Here is a 14,726-nt window from a genome sequence, read left to right on the forward strand (position 1 = left end):
CCCCCATACTGTCATCTGTGTTCTTAAAATAGTTTATATGTCAGTTTAGGAGACATGCCTTGCTCCCAAATTCCAATATGTCCTCAACTTTTTGGTCTTCACAAGAATCTATTTAGAAATAAAGTTGACAATCACATTTATTTGCTTAAAGCTTCAAAATCTGAAATGACACAGATCACCTAAAAGTTTCATCAGTACTAGGTTGCAAGGGTTATGCTTAGGTCCAGAGATTTGGTTGGAGAACATGCATTCCATGCTGACCATGTGTCCTGGATTCTCTTTATAGCGATGTCACGATAAGAAATGTGAGGTTTGCATATAACAAAGCTGTATGATGCAACAACTCTTGAGTCTCTCCCCTTACCTGCCCTTCTCATGTTCTCCTAATGGATCTTCAACCCAAAGATAGCAGTGCCACCTATTCAAGAGCATGTGGATTAGAACACATGGCTAGAAAAATAGGCATTTGGCCATTTTTTACTGGTTGAAGCACCATAGCAGTGATCTACATCATGTTCCACTCCATGATTGAATGCCTAGTTTGTGTGTGTGTGTGAGTGTGTGAGTGTGTGTGTGTGTGTGTATTTATGTTTCATTCATGATGCCTCTCCATCGCCCACACTGAAATCTGACTTGCCACTACATTTTCCACAGTCTATGAATTCAAGGTTTGTGTCATCATACTCTTTCCATGAATTGCTTGCTTTCAATATCTGAGAGCTAACCTGGTCTCAGTGGCTCCAACCAGACCTGTCCAGAGCTAGTCACATCTTCACTCACAACCTCATAGCTTGAGTGAGCTCTACTGCCACTCTGGGGGAATATTCATAACTAACTATGTAACATTTTTGAGCCCACCAATCTCTAAAATTCTGAGGATTTTCCCTGGGGATTCTTAACTTCAGAGTTCTCATCCCTACTACTCCCCATTGTCCTGACCGAATTTCTGAGCATCCTTTTTTCTCAAAATATTGATTATGAATCTTAAGGAGGGGAAAATCCAACCCTGGACAGTGCATGCAAAGTGAGCTTTCAACTTCACTTAGATAAATTTTCTAATGAAGCAGAAGCCTAGATTTCTGGCTTTGGAAGGAGGATCTACCTAAAGGCTTCCATTGTGAATCCAGAGGCTCCTGAAAATGGCAACGTGGTTTCAAGTCACTTTTGGGTGAGGTATGTAACAGGGATGAAATAGCTATACCAGGTGACATCAGCACATGGACATTCTACTGTATCCTGGAGAGCCCTGGCATTCCATGTGATGTCACCAGTGTTGTGGCAACGCCAACTGTCATTGGGGCATTTGTGCAGTGCCTCGTGTTTCACCTACAGACATGCCGTCTAGACTGAACAGGATTGTTGGGAGACAGTATGGCGAGCACAGGGACACCAAAGGGAAGCAGAAGGAAGATGGCCTTTAGTCTCCATGTCACACATCAAGAAATAAGTGGTTCTGGGGAAAGCACAGTGAGTCCTGGGAAAGGGATGGGGAGCTTCCTGAAGGAGAAAGGCTTCAGCTGATCCTTCCAGGAGTGAGGCTAAGCAGGTGAGAGTTTCTGAGAAGCAATGGGACTATTTTAGTCCTCTGAATTCTTCAAGAGCCGAACAAAGTTGAGGATTTTCAAGGTTAGTTTGGCAGAGAGCCAGGGATGGTCAAGGCTGCAGCTGCTCTGTTGAGGGCCCTCTGCTTTCACTCTGAGTGGGAAGGAAGCACAGAGGGACTAAAGAGGTTTCAGTGCCTGCCCTGCACTTCACCCACACTGGATGTCTTTTGGTGTGTGTCACTAATAACAGAGAGAGTAAAGTCCCCTGACCAATGCTAGAGATTCTCACATTTTAAATAACAACTACTAGCAGGGCAGGAGCCACCAAGAATTGCTGCATGTCAGTGGTCCCTAAGGTTTCTGAGTTCATGCCCTCTCACTAGCCAGTCATCTTCCCTCTATCTTGAGTGCAGGACTGGGACACCACTCTTCCTGTAAGTATTTGTTCTTGGTGTCAGAGGGCTCACCTATGGAAGCCCAGTCTTTAGGTATTTTCAGTCACATCTTTTAATAGTTGATAACACCTTTGCTAACATCATGATGGTTAGAATGTATTCTGCTGAAGCTTTTGGCAAAAGTTTAATCATTACCTATGTGACTTATCATTGTTCTTACAGGACCTATAGAATCCTCGACCATCCCCATACATTATAAGTGCCTCGTGGATCTTCTCTAATGTGCTTGTTCACCTTGTGGAACTGATCTTCCTTTCCCATTATCCTGAGCTAATTTCTTAGCATCCTTTATTTCTCATCTTATTAGTTAGCATTCTTCAGGATGAGAAGAGCCATTCTTCGGCAGGGTTTGGACAACAAGTCTTTCCTTCCACATATGATGAACTATTGAATTAGAATGAACTAGATTCTAATGAATCAGTGAGATCACTGGATTGGAATGACAAGGTGCTGAAGGCCCTCCCCTGTCTCAGGGAAGGTGCTGGAAAGGGCAGCTTGGCTTTTGGTGAATTGGAGAAGAGTTTGTTATCAGATAGGTGATGACATTAGCAGTGACCCTAACTGTCCCTTCTCTGGAAATTCTATTGTATCCTGAGTGTCATTGGCATCTTTTGTGAAATTACCAGTGTTGTGGCAATGCCATTTGTCATTAAGGCATTCATTAAGTGTTTAAGGGTTCACCAATCAACATGTTGGCAAAACTGAGAACACTAATTGACATAGAAAGCCCTGGATTTCGAAGCAGCAGTTGATGCCAGACATGATCATTCTCTTAATGGGGTTCAGTAGCTGTGATCATTTGAAGCAATGGGCCTATGCAGCTTACCTGGGTTCCTAAAGAACAGATCAAAAGTGGAGGATGTCTGATGATTAGTTGGCAGAGGGCCAGGAAATGTCAGGGAAGCAGCTGCTTTGCTGGGACCTTTTTCAGTTCATTATGATTGTCAACAAATGCTAAAGGAGGCACAGAACCACTAATGAGATATCAGGGTAGGATTTTGCTGCACTTTATTCTCAGTGGATTTCTATAGATCTCATGGATATCTGATATAAATACCAGGAAGGGAAACTTACTATCCATGTACCAAGGTCTGAGACATTGAGTTGCCTTTAGTCCTGCACACAGGTTATCAGGGATGGGAGATTCAAAGCACCAGGCAATACAGGACTTTGTTGCATCGCATCAGGTATCGGCTGACAATTCTAAACCAACATGGCTGGCCTTCCTTATGCCTTTCAGGGACAGTGGGGCTGCAGTAGGTCATAAGGCATATATCTAGCCTTAGAGATTGGAGACAGACACATGGCTTATGGGACCCAGTTTAAGGATATCTGCTCTGATATTTGAGGGCTTCACCGGGTGCCATGCATTTCTTCTTCCTCAGGCCTCCTGTGTGTTCCACATGATCTCTTGGCCCTATGCCATTCATCTGTACAAATTCACTGTGTTTATGTACCTACAGGGACTACTAGGAAGGCATCATCCACACCCTTCTTCCTCACTGAGCAGGAGAAGCAGCTGAACCAGGTGGATAAACTGAACCTTCAGCTACAGATGATGACCAATGAGAGGAATGAACTGCTGGAACTCCTGGCCCTTTATAACAACAATGAGTTGAACAACAGGTATTCATCATGCCCTTTTCTCTGGCGACTGTCTTGACCCTACTGTGTCCTGAGTGCATTTGAGAGGCAGAACTGAAGCCTGTAGGAGTGAGATAGGACATAGGCTGTTCCGATTCCTCCAAATGAAAACCAGAGCCTGTGGCCTGAATCACAATCTACAGAGTAGGGCACAGGGAGTAAGATCACAACATGCATTTCAAGAGGCCTTGACAGGCATTGGCTTTTAGGAGATGCTCAGTGCTCTGAATTGATATTTACTTTTGCTTTTTGCTATGGGAGCAGCTTGAAGGGCCTGGTGGTCCTACTCAGTCCATCTGTGTGTGACCAGAAGGCCTGGAATTCAATTCTGCTCCTCTCAGCTTGTTCCTTACACTATGAGACAATGCCCCCTATCTGCATTTCTGTGACATTCTATCTCTGTATGGGAGTTTATACAGCCTTCCTCATGTAGTGCCTCCTCCATGGCAATACTGATTATGAGTTCTGGGTATCCTTATAAGGAGAAAGAATCTGTTTTCTCAAGACAGTAGGAATGCCATTGCAGATTTCAGATAGACCTGGATCTGTGCCATAGACTCCAAGACCTTCTTAGAGAGCTAGTCTACCCGTCCAGAGCTACTGAGAGAGCTCATGTAATCCTGTATCCTTCCCTATTGATACCCAGCCTTTCCTGGCCATGAGACAGTGAGGCAAGTCTAATGCACACCAGGAGATCCAGGATAGAATTCAGGGTGTGACATCCAGTGGGCTAGTGTAGTACAAAACAGAACCTTAATTCATGTGGTCCCTGACACCCGTGTTCATGGGGTTCTTTTCTCCTGGGCCATGCCCTACCACAGGCTGAAATCTGAGATTGACATGCTGAAAACACAGCATAAGGAGATGTCAGATGTAAAGAAATTCCCCAAGGAGGTTTGTGAGGCCTCGTACAGGTGCAAGAAGCTGAGTGAGCAGACCAACTCCTACCAGTGAGTGCCTAATTTAGTAATTTACTAATTTAGTAAAAATTGGTAAGGACTGCTTCTGATAGTCTGAAGTTTTTTCCAGTCCTGCCTGATGCAGCTATCAGGAGGAACCTGTCTGACCTAACTCCTGCATCAAATGGTGCAAATAAACACACTGAGGCTTATATTACTTACAAACTGTATGATTGATGACTTAAGTTTCTTGCTAGTTAGCTCTATCATCTTAACGTAACCCATTCTGTTAATCTATATTTTGCCACATGGCTTCTGCATGGCCAGGCTGCTGGCATGTTTCTCCTTGGGTGGCAGCTGGCATATGCTCTACCTCTGACTTTCTTCTTTGTCTCGTCTGGATTTTTCTACCTGGCTCCATCCTGCCTTGCCATAGGCTAAAGCAGTTTATTTATTAACCAATGGGAGCAACACATATTCACAGTATACAGTAAAACATTCCTCAGCACCTTCTTCACCTTAGAACAAAGTTGGGCTGTGGTTCTAGTCTGTTTACCTCTTAGCAAGCAGCCTGCCTTATATCTCTTGGACTTGTACCTCCTAAACTGAGTTCTCCAAAGAGTGAAGAGTCTGAGAGCCCCTCTCAACATTTTCCTGTCAACTTCTGGAGCTTCTCGACAGAAAACATCGTTTGAACCATGACTGGTTTCTGTGGCTCTGGCAGGAGCTCACAGAATGGTTTCTATGGGACACAAAGATGGAATGTATTCCTGCTGGATCTTCTGTCCTGCTCAAAGCATGGATTCCTTCTACCTGCTCATGTTTTCCCAATACTGTGAACAATTAAACACCAGGGTGTGTATGGGGGAAGTGGGGGATCCAGTTTTCAGAGGAACATGGGTCCTTTACAGTCAGGGTCTTCAGAAGTTGTTGGAATTTTTCGGGAATTTGGCTATTCTCTGGCTTTGGCCTGCACCTGAGTGATGCTGCCATGGCTAATATGGGTTCCAACCAAGGGCTGTTGGGAATGGGGACAAGGGATCTTGCAGGAATCATGGTATTAGGGAGCAGGAGTGGGAGATGGAGGTGGAACTCATCATTTTTGGTGACATTTCAGCACCCTCTACAGTCAGCTCCTGAGTGAATGGACTCAGCTAAGGGAAAAAGTGAGCACGTTGAAAGAGAACAACAGAAAGCTGCATGGGGAGCATATTTTACTACAAGAGTCCTGTGAGGAGGCAAGGAGGCTCTGTGAGGAGACCCATGAGAAGATGTATGACCTCTGGACAAAGCAGCAGCAGGTAGTTTGAAACAGCAGGGCCAAGCCCCCACCTGTCTACCCATACACACACATACACACACGCACATATACACACACCCATGTAACTCTCTACTCACTTATCCACCTGACCCATGCCATCCAATAGTTCATTTCTGTGATCATTCACAAGTCTTTCAGGGGAGTTAGCCTCTTGGAAGGCACTGCATGACTGCCAAGGAAACCCTACTGCTCTGCTAGAAGCTGCAGTCCATGGAGGGAGATGGGTAAATCACATGTCACTCACCAATATGCTAGTATGGGGCAGCAGTACTGTGATGGGAGCCACTTAGGGAGTAGCACAGAGATCTGTGTGAATGAGTTCAAGGGTCTGGGTCTCATTTGCTTGGCACAGGTCATATGAGATCAGAGGCAGAAACAGCATGGAAGGAGGAACGTCCCCTACAAAAGCCAAATGACTGGGTCTTGTGGACATCTTTTTGGGTGTCATACACTATTTTACCCTCTTCTTCTGAGACTGCCATGGTGTTCTCTTTACCAGGCCAAGCTCTTGGTTCACACTGACAGAAACTTAAGTAACAGCTTCTCAGTACTGTTTGCTCTGAGTGGCAAGGCAAGTTCTCCCATCCTGGATCTTACACTCGGAAGCTCACTGGATGACCAGGGATGTGGCCAGGGCTTATGACAGACAAGGGGCAGGGTGGCAGATTTGAGATTTTAAGAGAACAATTTCTCCACGTGCACCAACATAGCCTGCAGAAGCACAGCATGTTTCCCCAGGCATGTTTAGTCTCAAAATGATGGAAAGCAGAACTGTGGGTCTCACTTGAAACAGCTAGTGTGAGGAGTCTCATTTCAACTGGTAATGCCATCCTCGTTCAGTTGATGTCCTCCTCATTGCGTTCTGTTCACTTACGATTTGTGGTGAGTGTGTGTGTGTGTGTGTGTGTGTGTGTGTGTGTGTGTGTATGTGTGGTGTATACATGCCTGAGGATGCTTACATTTGTGGGGTTGTTGGAAGGCCAGATGATCACATCAAGTGACCTCTGTTGCTTTCTCCCTTATTCCCTTTAGCCTGGGCCTCTCACTGAACCTCAGAATTTCTCTTCTGGCTAAGTGGATAGCCAAAGGTCTTTGGATCCCTGTCTCCTCACACTAGAGCTTCCTGTCCTTTACTGTCTCATCTCATTGATAAATGATTCATTTGGTCAGAAAGTAAACTGACTTGTTGGTTTCTCTTAATTTCTGCACTTTTTTATTGGTTTGGAACAAATGCATTTTTGTAATAAATAAAAAAATCAAACAATGGAGCTATTTTAAAAATCAACGTAGGCTTTTCTTTCACTGAATAGGGATAACGTCCCATGAAATGTCTGGTTTATCTTACTGCCTACACAACATGGAACCTGACATTTTGATGCTCACTCTATCATATGTATAGCTGTGTCTTAGGAAAGACTCCTCCTAATAGTTGTATAGAATATTGCATTTCAGGAAAGTGCTATGGGTGAACTAAGTAGCCTCCTACTGACTAACTGGGGCTGTTTTCACATCATATGCACTATAATCCAGTCAAAAGTTGTTGGGTAATGACAATGGTGATTTCCATTCGCAAGTGCAATCAATGTCTTCTGTGTCAGAATCTGGGCAGGTTTAGTGAGGAGACTATGATGGGTTAACTTGGATCTATCAGGAGGCTTCATGTCCAGCCCTCTTCCATGGGCACTTGGTATTGTGTGGTCAAACTCATTTGTGCAGAGGTTTTTATTTCTCTGTACAATCATTGAGTCTGTGATAAAAACTGTCCTAGGAGGGGAAATAATTTCAGGACAGGGCAGAAAAGCCTGGCTGTGTCTAAGAGGCTTGTAGACAGCAGGGAGGACCCACTACCTCTCCCTGTAGTACAAAAAGAGTTGCAACATTCCAGCCCCGTCCCTTGCCCTTCTGGGTTCAAGAGAGTTGTGTGTGTGTATTTGTGTTTTCTTATGTGTAATTTTGTGGGTAAGAAAATATGTGTTTGAGCCTCTATGTGTATGTTCACTCACCCACGGAACAATGGAACATCTTTAAGAATGGTGGAGACAGATTTGAATGAGAAAGTACTGTACCTAATCTAGTTAGTACCACTTTGCATCAGTCAAAGAACAGATGATGTTGTCCATCATTCTCCATGTCCACACAGCTAACTACAACAAAAGACAGAAAACTGATGAAGGCTAAAAGATTTTCAGGTATTTGTAGAGGCAGAATTATTTATCTGCAAAGAAATCCTTGGGATAAAAACAAAGTAATAGGGTTCATAAAGGTGAGAACAAGGCTACTGGGAGGCAGGAAAGGCTGCCTGAGGGTTTGTGTCCTTCTCTGCTCTGGGCGAATGGTGGCTGACCACTGATGACTTCCCTGCATCCTGTTTTGTTCTTCTGCCTGCTGCCATTTTCCTTTCACCTTTGTTTAACCTTGGTTCAGCTAACCTTGTCCTTGGATCTTGGCCTGGACTTTATTCCTTGAGAAATTCTGAACTGCAGAGGGTCTTGTGGATGCATCTCAGCCCAGCAGAAGTCCCACAGCTATGCTGAGGTGTGAGAAGAGGCTGTCTCAGTGCACCCCTTAGGCTCATCACACTCTAAAGCACCCACTCCATGTTGTGTCTGCAGCACTCAGAAACTGCTTTTATTCCAAACTTCTTCATACTGAGTTAAAATCGGCCTGATGGAGGGTTGGGAGAAATGAAAACTATCAGATATTGGTAGGAATGTAAGATGTTGTAGCCTGTGAGAAGCTCTTTAAAATTATTCAGAATGTTGAATGCAGACTCCAAGTGGACCATTGATTCCAGAATGTAAAGTAGGTGTCCACAGAGAAGAGAGGACAACAGGGTTACAGCAGGACTCATCAGAACACTCCCAACTAGAAACTACTCAAATGCACATCCTTGATGAGTACAAACATACAATGTGGTCCATGGAATATAGTTAAACATGGAATAATACATGCAATCCTTTCGCTGAGTTAGTCAACCTTCAGTTACTCAAAGAAACCCCTGACACAGTCATCTTACTTGGAGGAAAGGTTAATATAGACTCCTGAGTTTAGAGATTTTCTAGTTTCTGAGCATGTTGCTTTGGGCCTAAATTGAGGCAACCTGTGCTTTAGAGAGCTTCTTTAGGAGGAAGCTGCCCTCCCTGGAGGCACTGGGAAGCATTGAGTGAGAGTAAGGGGCTGGCCCATTGCCATCCAGTGGTCTTGTGCTGGGGAACTAAGCCTTCAATTCGCAGACTGGAGAACTTGCTAGGAGAGCTTGGATTACTGGTAAAGGATCCCTGGGGTTCAGCTGTCTGTGTACAGGTTTACAAGGCAAGCATTACATTGAATTATCTGCATACTGAATTCTTCTCCCAGATCACCAGGCATGCATGTGTTATACAGACACACAGGCAGGCAACACTGAACATATAAAGTAAAAATAAAATGAAAAATTATCTAAACAGAGCAAAAGTACACAATCTTCTCCACATCACTGTGTTCAGAGGACCTTGTGTTTTCCTTTCTCTCTGCTGGAATATGGGTAGAGAGGCGGTGGGTTAAAGAAAGGTCAATTTCTTCTTCGAAGTATCCCAGGTGATCTCATATTACATCAGTGTTATCTGGTAAAGCAAACATGGAGACAATGTAGTGTGCTTGTATGTGTGCATCCATGTACATGAATGTGTTCAAGTGTGTGTGTGTGTGTGTGTGTGTGTGTGTGTGCATGCGTCTATATGTACAGGGGTGCAGACAAGCCTCTCCTAAAACACAATGTTCTAATGAAAAGGAACATCAAAGACTTGAGGAAAATCTTCAGTCCCTGATGAAGCAGAAGGAGCTGCTCACCCGGCAAAGGGACTTGGCAGCAAAGCTGCAGCATCACTTCACTGTGTCCCAGATGAGGTAGGAGCCCAGGCTTCCAGAAGCAGGGGGATATAAGTGGGTCCACTGTACCTGGATCTCTGTCCTCTGAGTTTCTGTTCAATTGGTAAAGTTCCTAACCACAGCCAGTGAATGAACACCTCAGACTGTCATTGCTGGCTCAGTCAACAGGAACTTCCGTCCAGGAAGCAATATGCTTCCTCCTTGGTCTTATGGGGATTGTGTCCCCTTCTTCCCTTCTGAGAACTCTAGTATGCTCCGAGTATCTCAAATCTAACATTAGATCTCCCCACAAATATTCCCATGGCATCCAGAAACCTACAAGGGGAATCATCAATCATGAAGATAAGTGCAATCTCCTGCAACTTTATTTTCCATCAGGAACATCACGTTTAGAGATAATTGTCTACCCTTCGGCAGATTTGAATACAGCACACTCCTGCTCATTGCAGGCTCTCTGCAGTGTTTATCAGTTTCTTATGAAAAGATTTACTCTGGTTATAAACAGAGTAGGAGTTGACAAATCCCATTCAGGGTTCTGCGCTGTAGGATTAATCAGAGCCTTCTCTGCATTGCTGTGTAGGCTCCACTAGAGGGCAGGCATAGAGTTTTCCAGGAGGTTCTCATTCACCTGGTAGCTAATCAAGGCCAGCTGCATCTTTCCTGACCTGTGCCTCAGACCTTCTCATACTGATATTTCTCCAAAATGATGTCTTTGGACTGTTGGAGAAATATGTTGTTTTTTTCTAATCCAGCACAGTGTGTATTTTCCAGTTCAACTTCTAGCAGTTTTTAAAAGTTGAGAAAAAAAAATCCTGCCCAGGTGCTATCTGACCCTTTTCTCCTGGGGAAGCAGGGAATGAACTCAGCTGAAAGGTAATGCTCGATTGTCTAGTATGTCTGAGTATATCTGGGGGGAGGTGGCTCCCCCAGGCTTGTGCCCCAGCTGCCTTTCTCCCCTAGGTTTGAAAACCTCCAGCAGGAACTGGAGCAGACCACAGCCCAGGATGAGAGCCTCCTGCAGATGGAGCTGCTGAAGCAGAAACACTATGTCTCAGGCAAGTCAGCCACCATTGAGCCCCATCCCCAGCAGCCAGGGTGTTCATGGGGTGTGTTTCCTTCCTTAACTTTTGTTTACTAGGGGTGAATAGGCCCTGATTTTCTTGCCATGTGCACAGCAAAACTGTTTCTGAATCATATTTTCTTTTCTGATTTTCCCTGACAGTACCTGTTAAGGAGACTGGGAAGGCTGGAAGAAGCCAAAGACACCTTGAAGGCATGACATTCTACACTCCAGGTTCAAGGCCTCCTCAGAAAATGCCACCTCTTTTCAGCTTTGAACTCACTAGTGAGGCAAATATCAACCTACCATGAGGGGGTCCAGCCACAATCGGATCCACATCTGTTGGCTCACTATCCCCAGATAAAAGTTTGTGTAAAAACAAGTCTAATATACAGAGAACACAACACAAATTACTAAGAACCCTGACTCCATATGTGATGGAAATCTGACAAGGAATATGCCATCCAGACAGACCTCATCAAAAGCATAAGATTCTCTCTAGTGCAGTTTTCAAGCTGAAGGCATGTCATGGGCAAGTGTAGCTAAAGATAATTCACTACAGAGAATATGCCAGTTCCTCACCTCTTTTGCTCTTCCATAATGAAATTCCAAAGGAAACTGAAATTTCCTTTTTTTTTTTTTTTGGTTTTTTTTTGTTGTTGTTGTTTATATCTTAGGGTATTTATGCTTTGGTTTTATTCATTTTTGTTTAAGGTTGTGTTAATTTTTGTTATACTTTTATTCTTGTCATTGGTTTAATAGTTTGCTAAGGCTATATACTGTATATAATGACTGCTGTCTTGAAAACTCTCATTGAGTAAAATGAATGTATTTTATGAATAAAATAAATTTCAAACTTTTCACTCTAAGACTCTTCTTTAGTCAGATGAGGTTTCACATGCCTGCAAACCCAGAAATCACAGGCTTGGATGTATCTCAGTAAGTTCCAGGAATCTTAGGCTGCACACAGATTTTTCAGCCATGGGCCTCAGGGCTACACAGGGGGATGGCGACTTGGATGTTGGTGTATAGCCTACCTCATGGATACCAACTACATAATAGAAAAATTAGACATATTGTATCCTTGAGGTCATATATTTAGCTACCAGTAAAATGTTGTACACTGTACACACATGTTCACGGAACTTCATGTAGACCAAATTAAAGGGAAACACAAGTATATTGTTCCAGGCCACTCAGGAAATGAGAACGTTCATTAAACTTGTATAAAGGAAATCAGGAAGTAAAAAGCAATCTGCCTCTGGTTTTCTTAAATTTATCATGAGTGATAAGTGAACAGCAGAGCTGATTTCCTGCAAGACAATTTAGGATATTTTGTGGCGCTTTTGTTTATACTTATGGGTGTTTTGCCACTACATACATGCAATTCCCACAAAGGCCAGGTGAGGGCAGATTCCACCTGCATTTTAAGTTAAAAAGGATTGTTAGCTGTCTGTCCTGTGAGTCTTCTGAGACAGGAATAAATGTTCTTAATGGGTGAGCCATCTCCACAGTCCCTATAATAGACCCTTGTCTTCCCAGCCCTGTGTGCTGTATTAGGTGGATTGGATCACTCCCCACCAAAGACTGAAGTTTATTGAAAACTGTAGGGACAGGCATGCTTATGGTCTTAGGCTACCACACATCCATTTCAGGGCTCTCATAGGTTCAGGATCCTGCCCCAGTCACTGACTGTCAGATTGGAACAAATTTGCTAGATCTCTTCTAGGCTGACAACACCTATTAAGCCAGTCTGATGTAATAAAAATTGAGAAGACCCTCCTGGGGGTGGAGGTAGGATGAGGAATCCCTCTTGATGGTCTGATAAGCAATGTTGGGAGGAACCTCATGACTAGGTGGAGTGGATGGAGCCTGCAACAGGGGCACATGTCTCTGGTGCAGAGTGATTCTGTGCAAAACTAAAAAAGGAGAGATGTGGTTGAAGCTGCTCTTTTACCACAGCAGATCTCAGATCATATTGAGAAAGTTCTTCCAGAGACTGATTTACTCTGGTGAAGCTCCTCTGGAATAGATCTGACTCCTGAGACTGACAGTGAGACAGAGATTTAATGTGTAAAGAAAGTTATCCCCTGGGTTTCCAGACTGGAGCTCTCACATCAAGGGTAAAAAAAACCTAATGTCCTCTGATCTTCCTGTGTGTGTGGGAGGGGGTGCCAGGTCTTACCCCACTGAAGCTAAGATATCTGGTTTTTCATTTCTCACTTAAACTAGAATCTCTCCATCTCATATAATTACTCATTTAATTAGATTACTGTGTGTTCCGTTTGAGAAATTTCAGACTTGTGTTATTTTACTTTCTTGCCCAGAAAGTATAGAAACCTAGTAGGCCAGCATCAAATCATCACCTAAAACACAGGTTAAGGGAATGTGACCGTGTGGATTTATAACTGAGATAAGGCTGTTGTGAGACCCAAACTACTCTAAAAGTTCTCTACCTGGCTTGTGCATTGGTCATGGTTCCATTGGTCTAACACCTTATTGAATGAATTTCTATATATACAGAAGACTATTTTTTTAGAATGACTTAGAGGCTGTGCTCCAGCTATTTGAACATTGGCTGGCTATGATGACAAAGTCCACGAATCCAGCAGTTTCTCAGTCCACTACACTTGATGTCTCACCCATCAGTAGTATAGTCTGGAATGCCAGAGAAGTTGTCTCCAATGCCAGTGACGGAATGAACTTGCTAGCAAGGTGAGACCAAGCAGCTAAAGAGCAAAAGCTCCCTTTTTCCATTTCTTTATATGGGCTTCCAGCACAAGGCCTGGCTGATTACAGGTGGGGTTTTGGGGCTTTAAAACATCTGAGGTGAAGGTGTGTCTTTCTCCATCAATATCTAGATTAAAGGAATGTCTTCCTTATGCAAAGATCTGATTACATGTGTATCTTCTCTCTTCAAATTAAGCAAAAATACCTCACAGGTGTGCCCCTCAATATTTGGGTTTTGCTTAATTGCAGATGTAGTAAATTTCACAACCAAAAAGAGCCATCACAACTTCACCCCATGTCAACTTGACACACAATTATATCTTTTTATATCATAATTAATTTCCAAATGGAAAATAACCAGGTCATAATAATCCCTAAACATGATATAATTATCCCAAGTACAAGACAAACACATTATGTATTAGACCAGCTCAAAATTATGCCTAGCATGATTTAACTATCCCTGTACAACTACAAGCACATTATAAAGTTAGAGTAAGTGGTAATGTCCCTTGAGGGACATTTTTTAGTATCTCAAATTTAAATATGATAAACATCAATATTCTTCCTTCTTTTGTAATGAATGTTTTTATTTATTTGTTTATTTTTGTTTTTACATCCTAACCAAAATTTCACCTCCATCCTCTCCTCTCAACCCTCCACCCACCTTCACTCTTCCTGATCCACACCCATTCCTCCTCTTTCTTCTCTTCAGAAATGGGCAGGCCTCCTATGAATATCTGTCTGCCATGTTATATCTAGTTGTGGTGGGACTAGGCATGACCTCTTCTATTAAGGCTGGATGTAGCAATTCAGTAGGAGGAATGGGGTCCAAAAGCAGGAATTAGAGACAAGCTGTGCTCCCACTGTTAGGAGTCTCACCAGAAGACCAAGTTATACAACAGTGAAATATATGCAGAGTGCCTAGGTCAGTCCCATGTAAGCTACCTGGTTGGTGGTTCACTATGAGCCTAGGTTAGTTAGTTCTGTGGGATGCTTCTGGGGCTCCTGACACCACTATCAAATACAAAAATTTAATTGTTTATTCACTAATTTACATGCATTGGTATTTTTCCTTAATGAATGCCTGTGTGAGGGTGTGGATTCCTCTAGAACTGGAGTTACAAACATTTGTGAGCTGCATTGATTTTTTCATTATTTTAAAAATTAATTATTTCATATGATGAGTGTATGGAAATCTACCGA

The 14,726-nt window shown here is 43.2% G+C and overlaps 2 protein-coding genes across 11 annotated transcripts in view; one reads left to right on the forward strand and one right to left on the reverse strand.

Annotated features, from left to right (window-relative positions):
- The window catches only part of LOC143269257 (disks large homolog 5-like), a 250,098-nt gene that overhangs the window by 201,073 nt on the left and 34,299 nt on the right, over positions 1-14,726 (reverse strand). The gene's annotated exons all lie outside the window — the stretch shown is intronic.
- LOC143269260 (disks large homolog 5-like) lies at positions 1,284-11,651 on the forward strand. The gene is made up of 7 exons (XM_076554361.1): positions 1,284-1,467; positions 3,463-3,625; positions 4,465-4,593; positions 5,660-5,843; positions 9,633-9,748; positions 10,691-10,785; positions 10,953-11,651. Exons 2-7 carry the CDS (start codon positions 3,555-3,557, stop codon positions 11,099-11,101), a joined length of 744 nt encoding a protein of 247 aa, XP_076410476.1. The 5' UTR covers positions 1,284-1,467; positions 3,463-3,554; the 3' UTR covers positions 11,102-11,651.

This window comes from Peromyscus maniculatus, chromosome 18 (assembly GCF_049852395.1).
Source record: "Peromyscus maniculatus bairdii isolate BWxNUB_F1_BW_parent chromosome 18, HU_Pman_BW_mat_3.1, whole genome shotgun sequence".
Taxonomy (NCBI): Eukaryota; Metazoa; Chordata; class Mammalia; order Rodentia; family Cricetidae; genus Peromyscus; species Peromyscus maniculatus.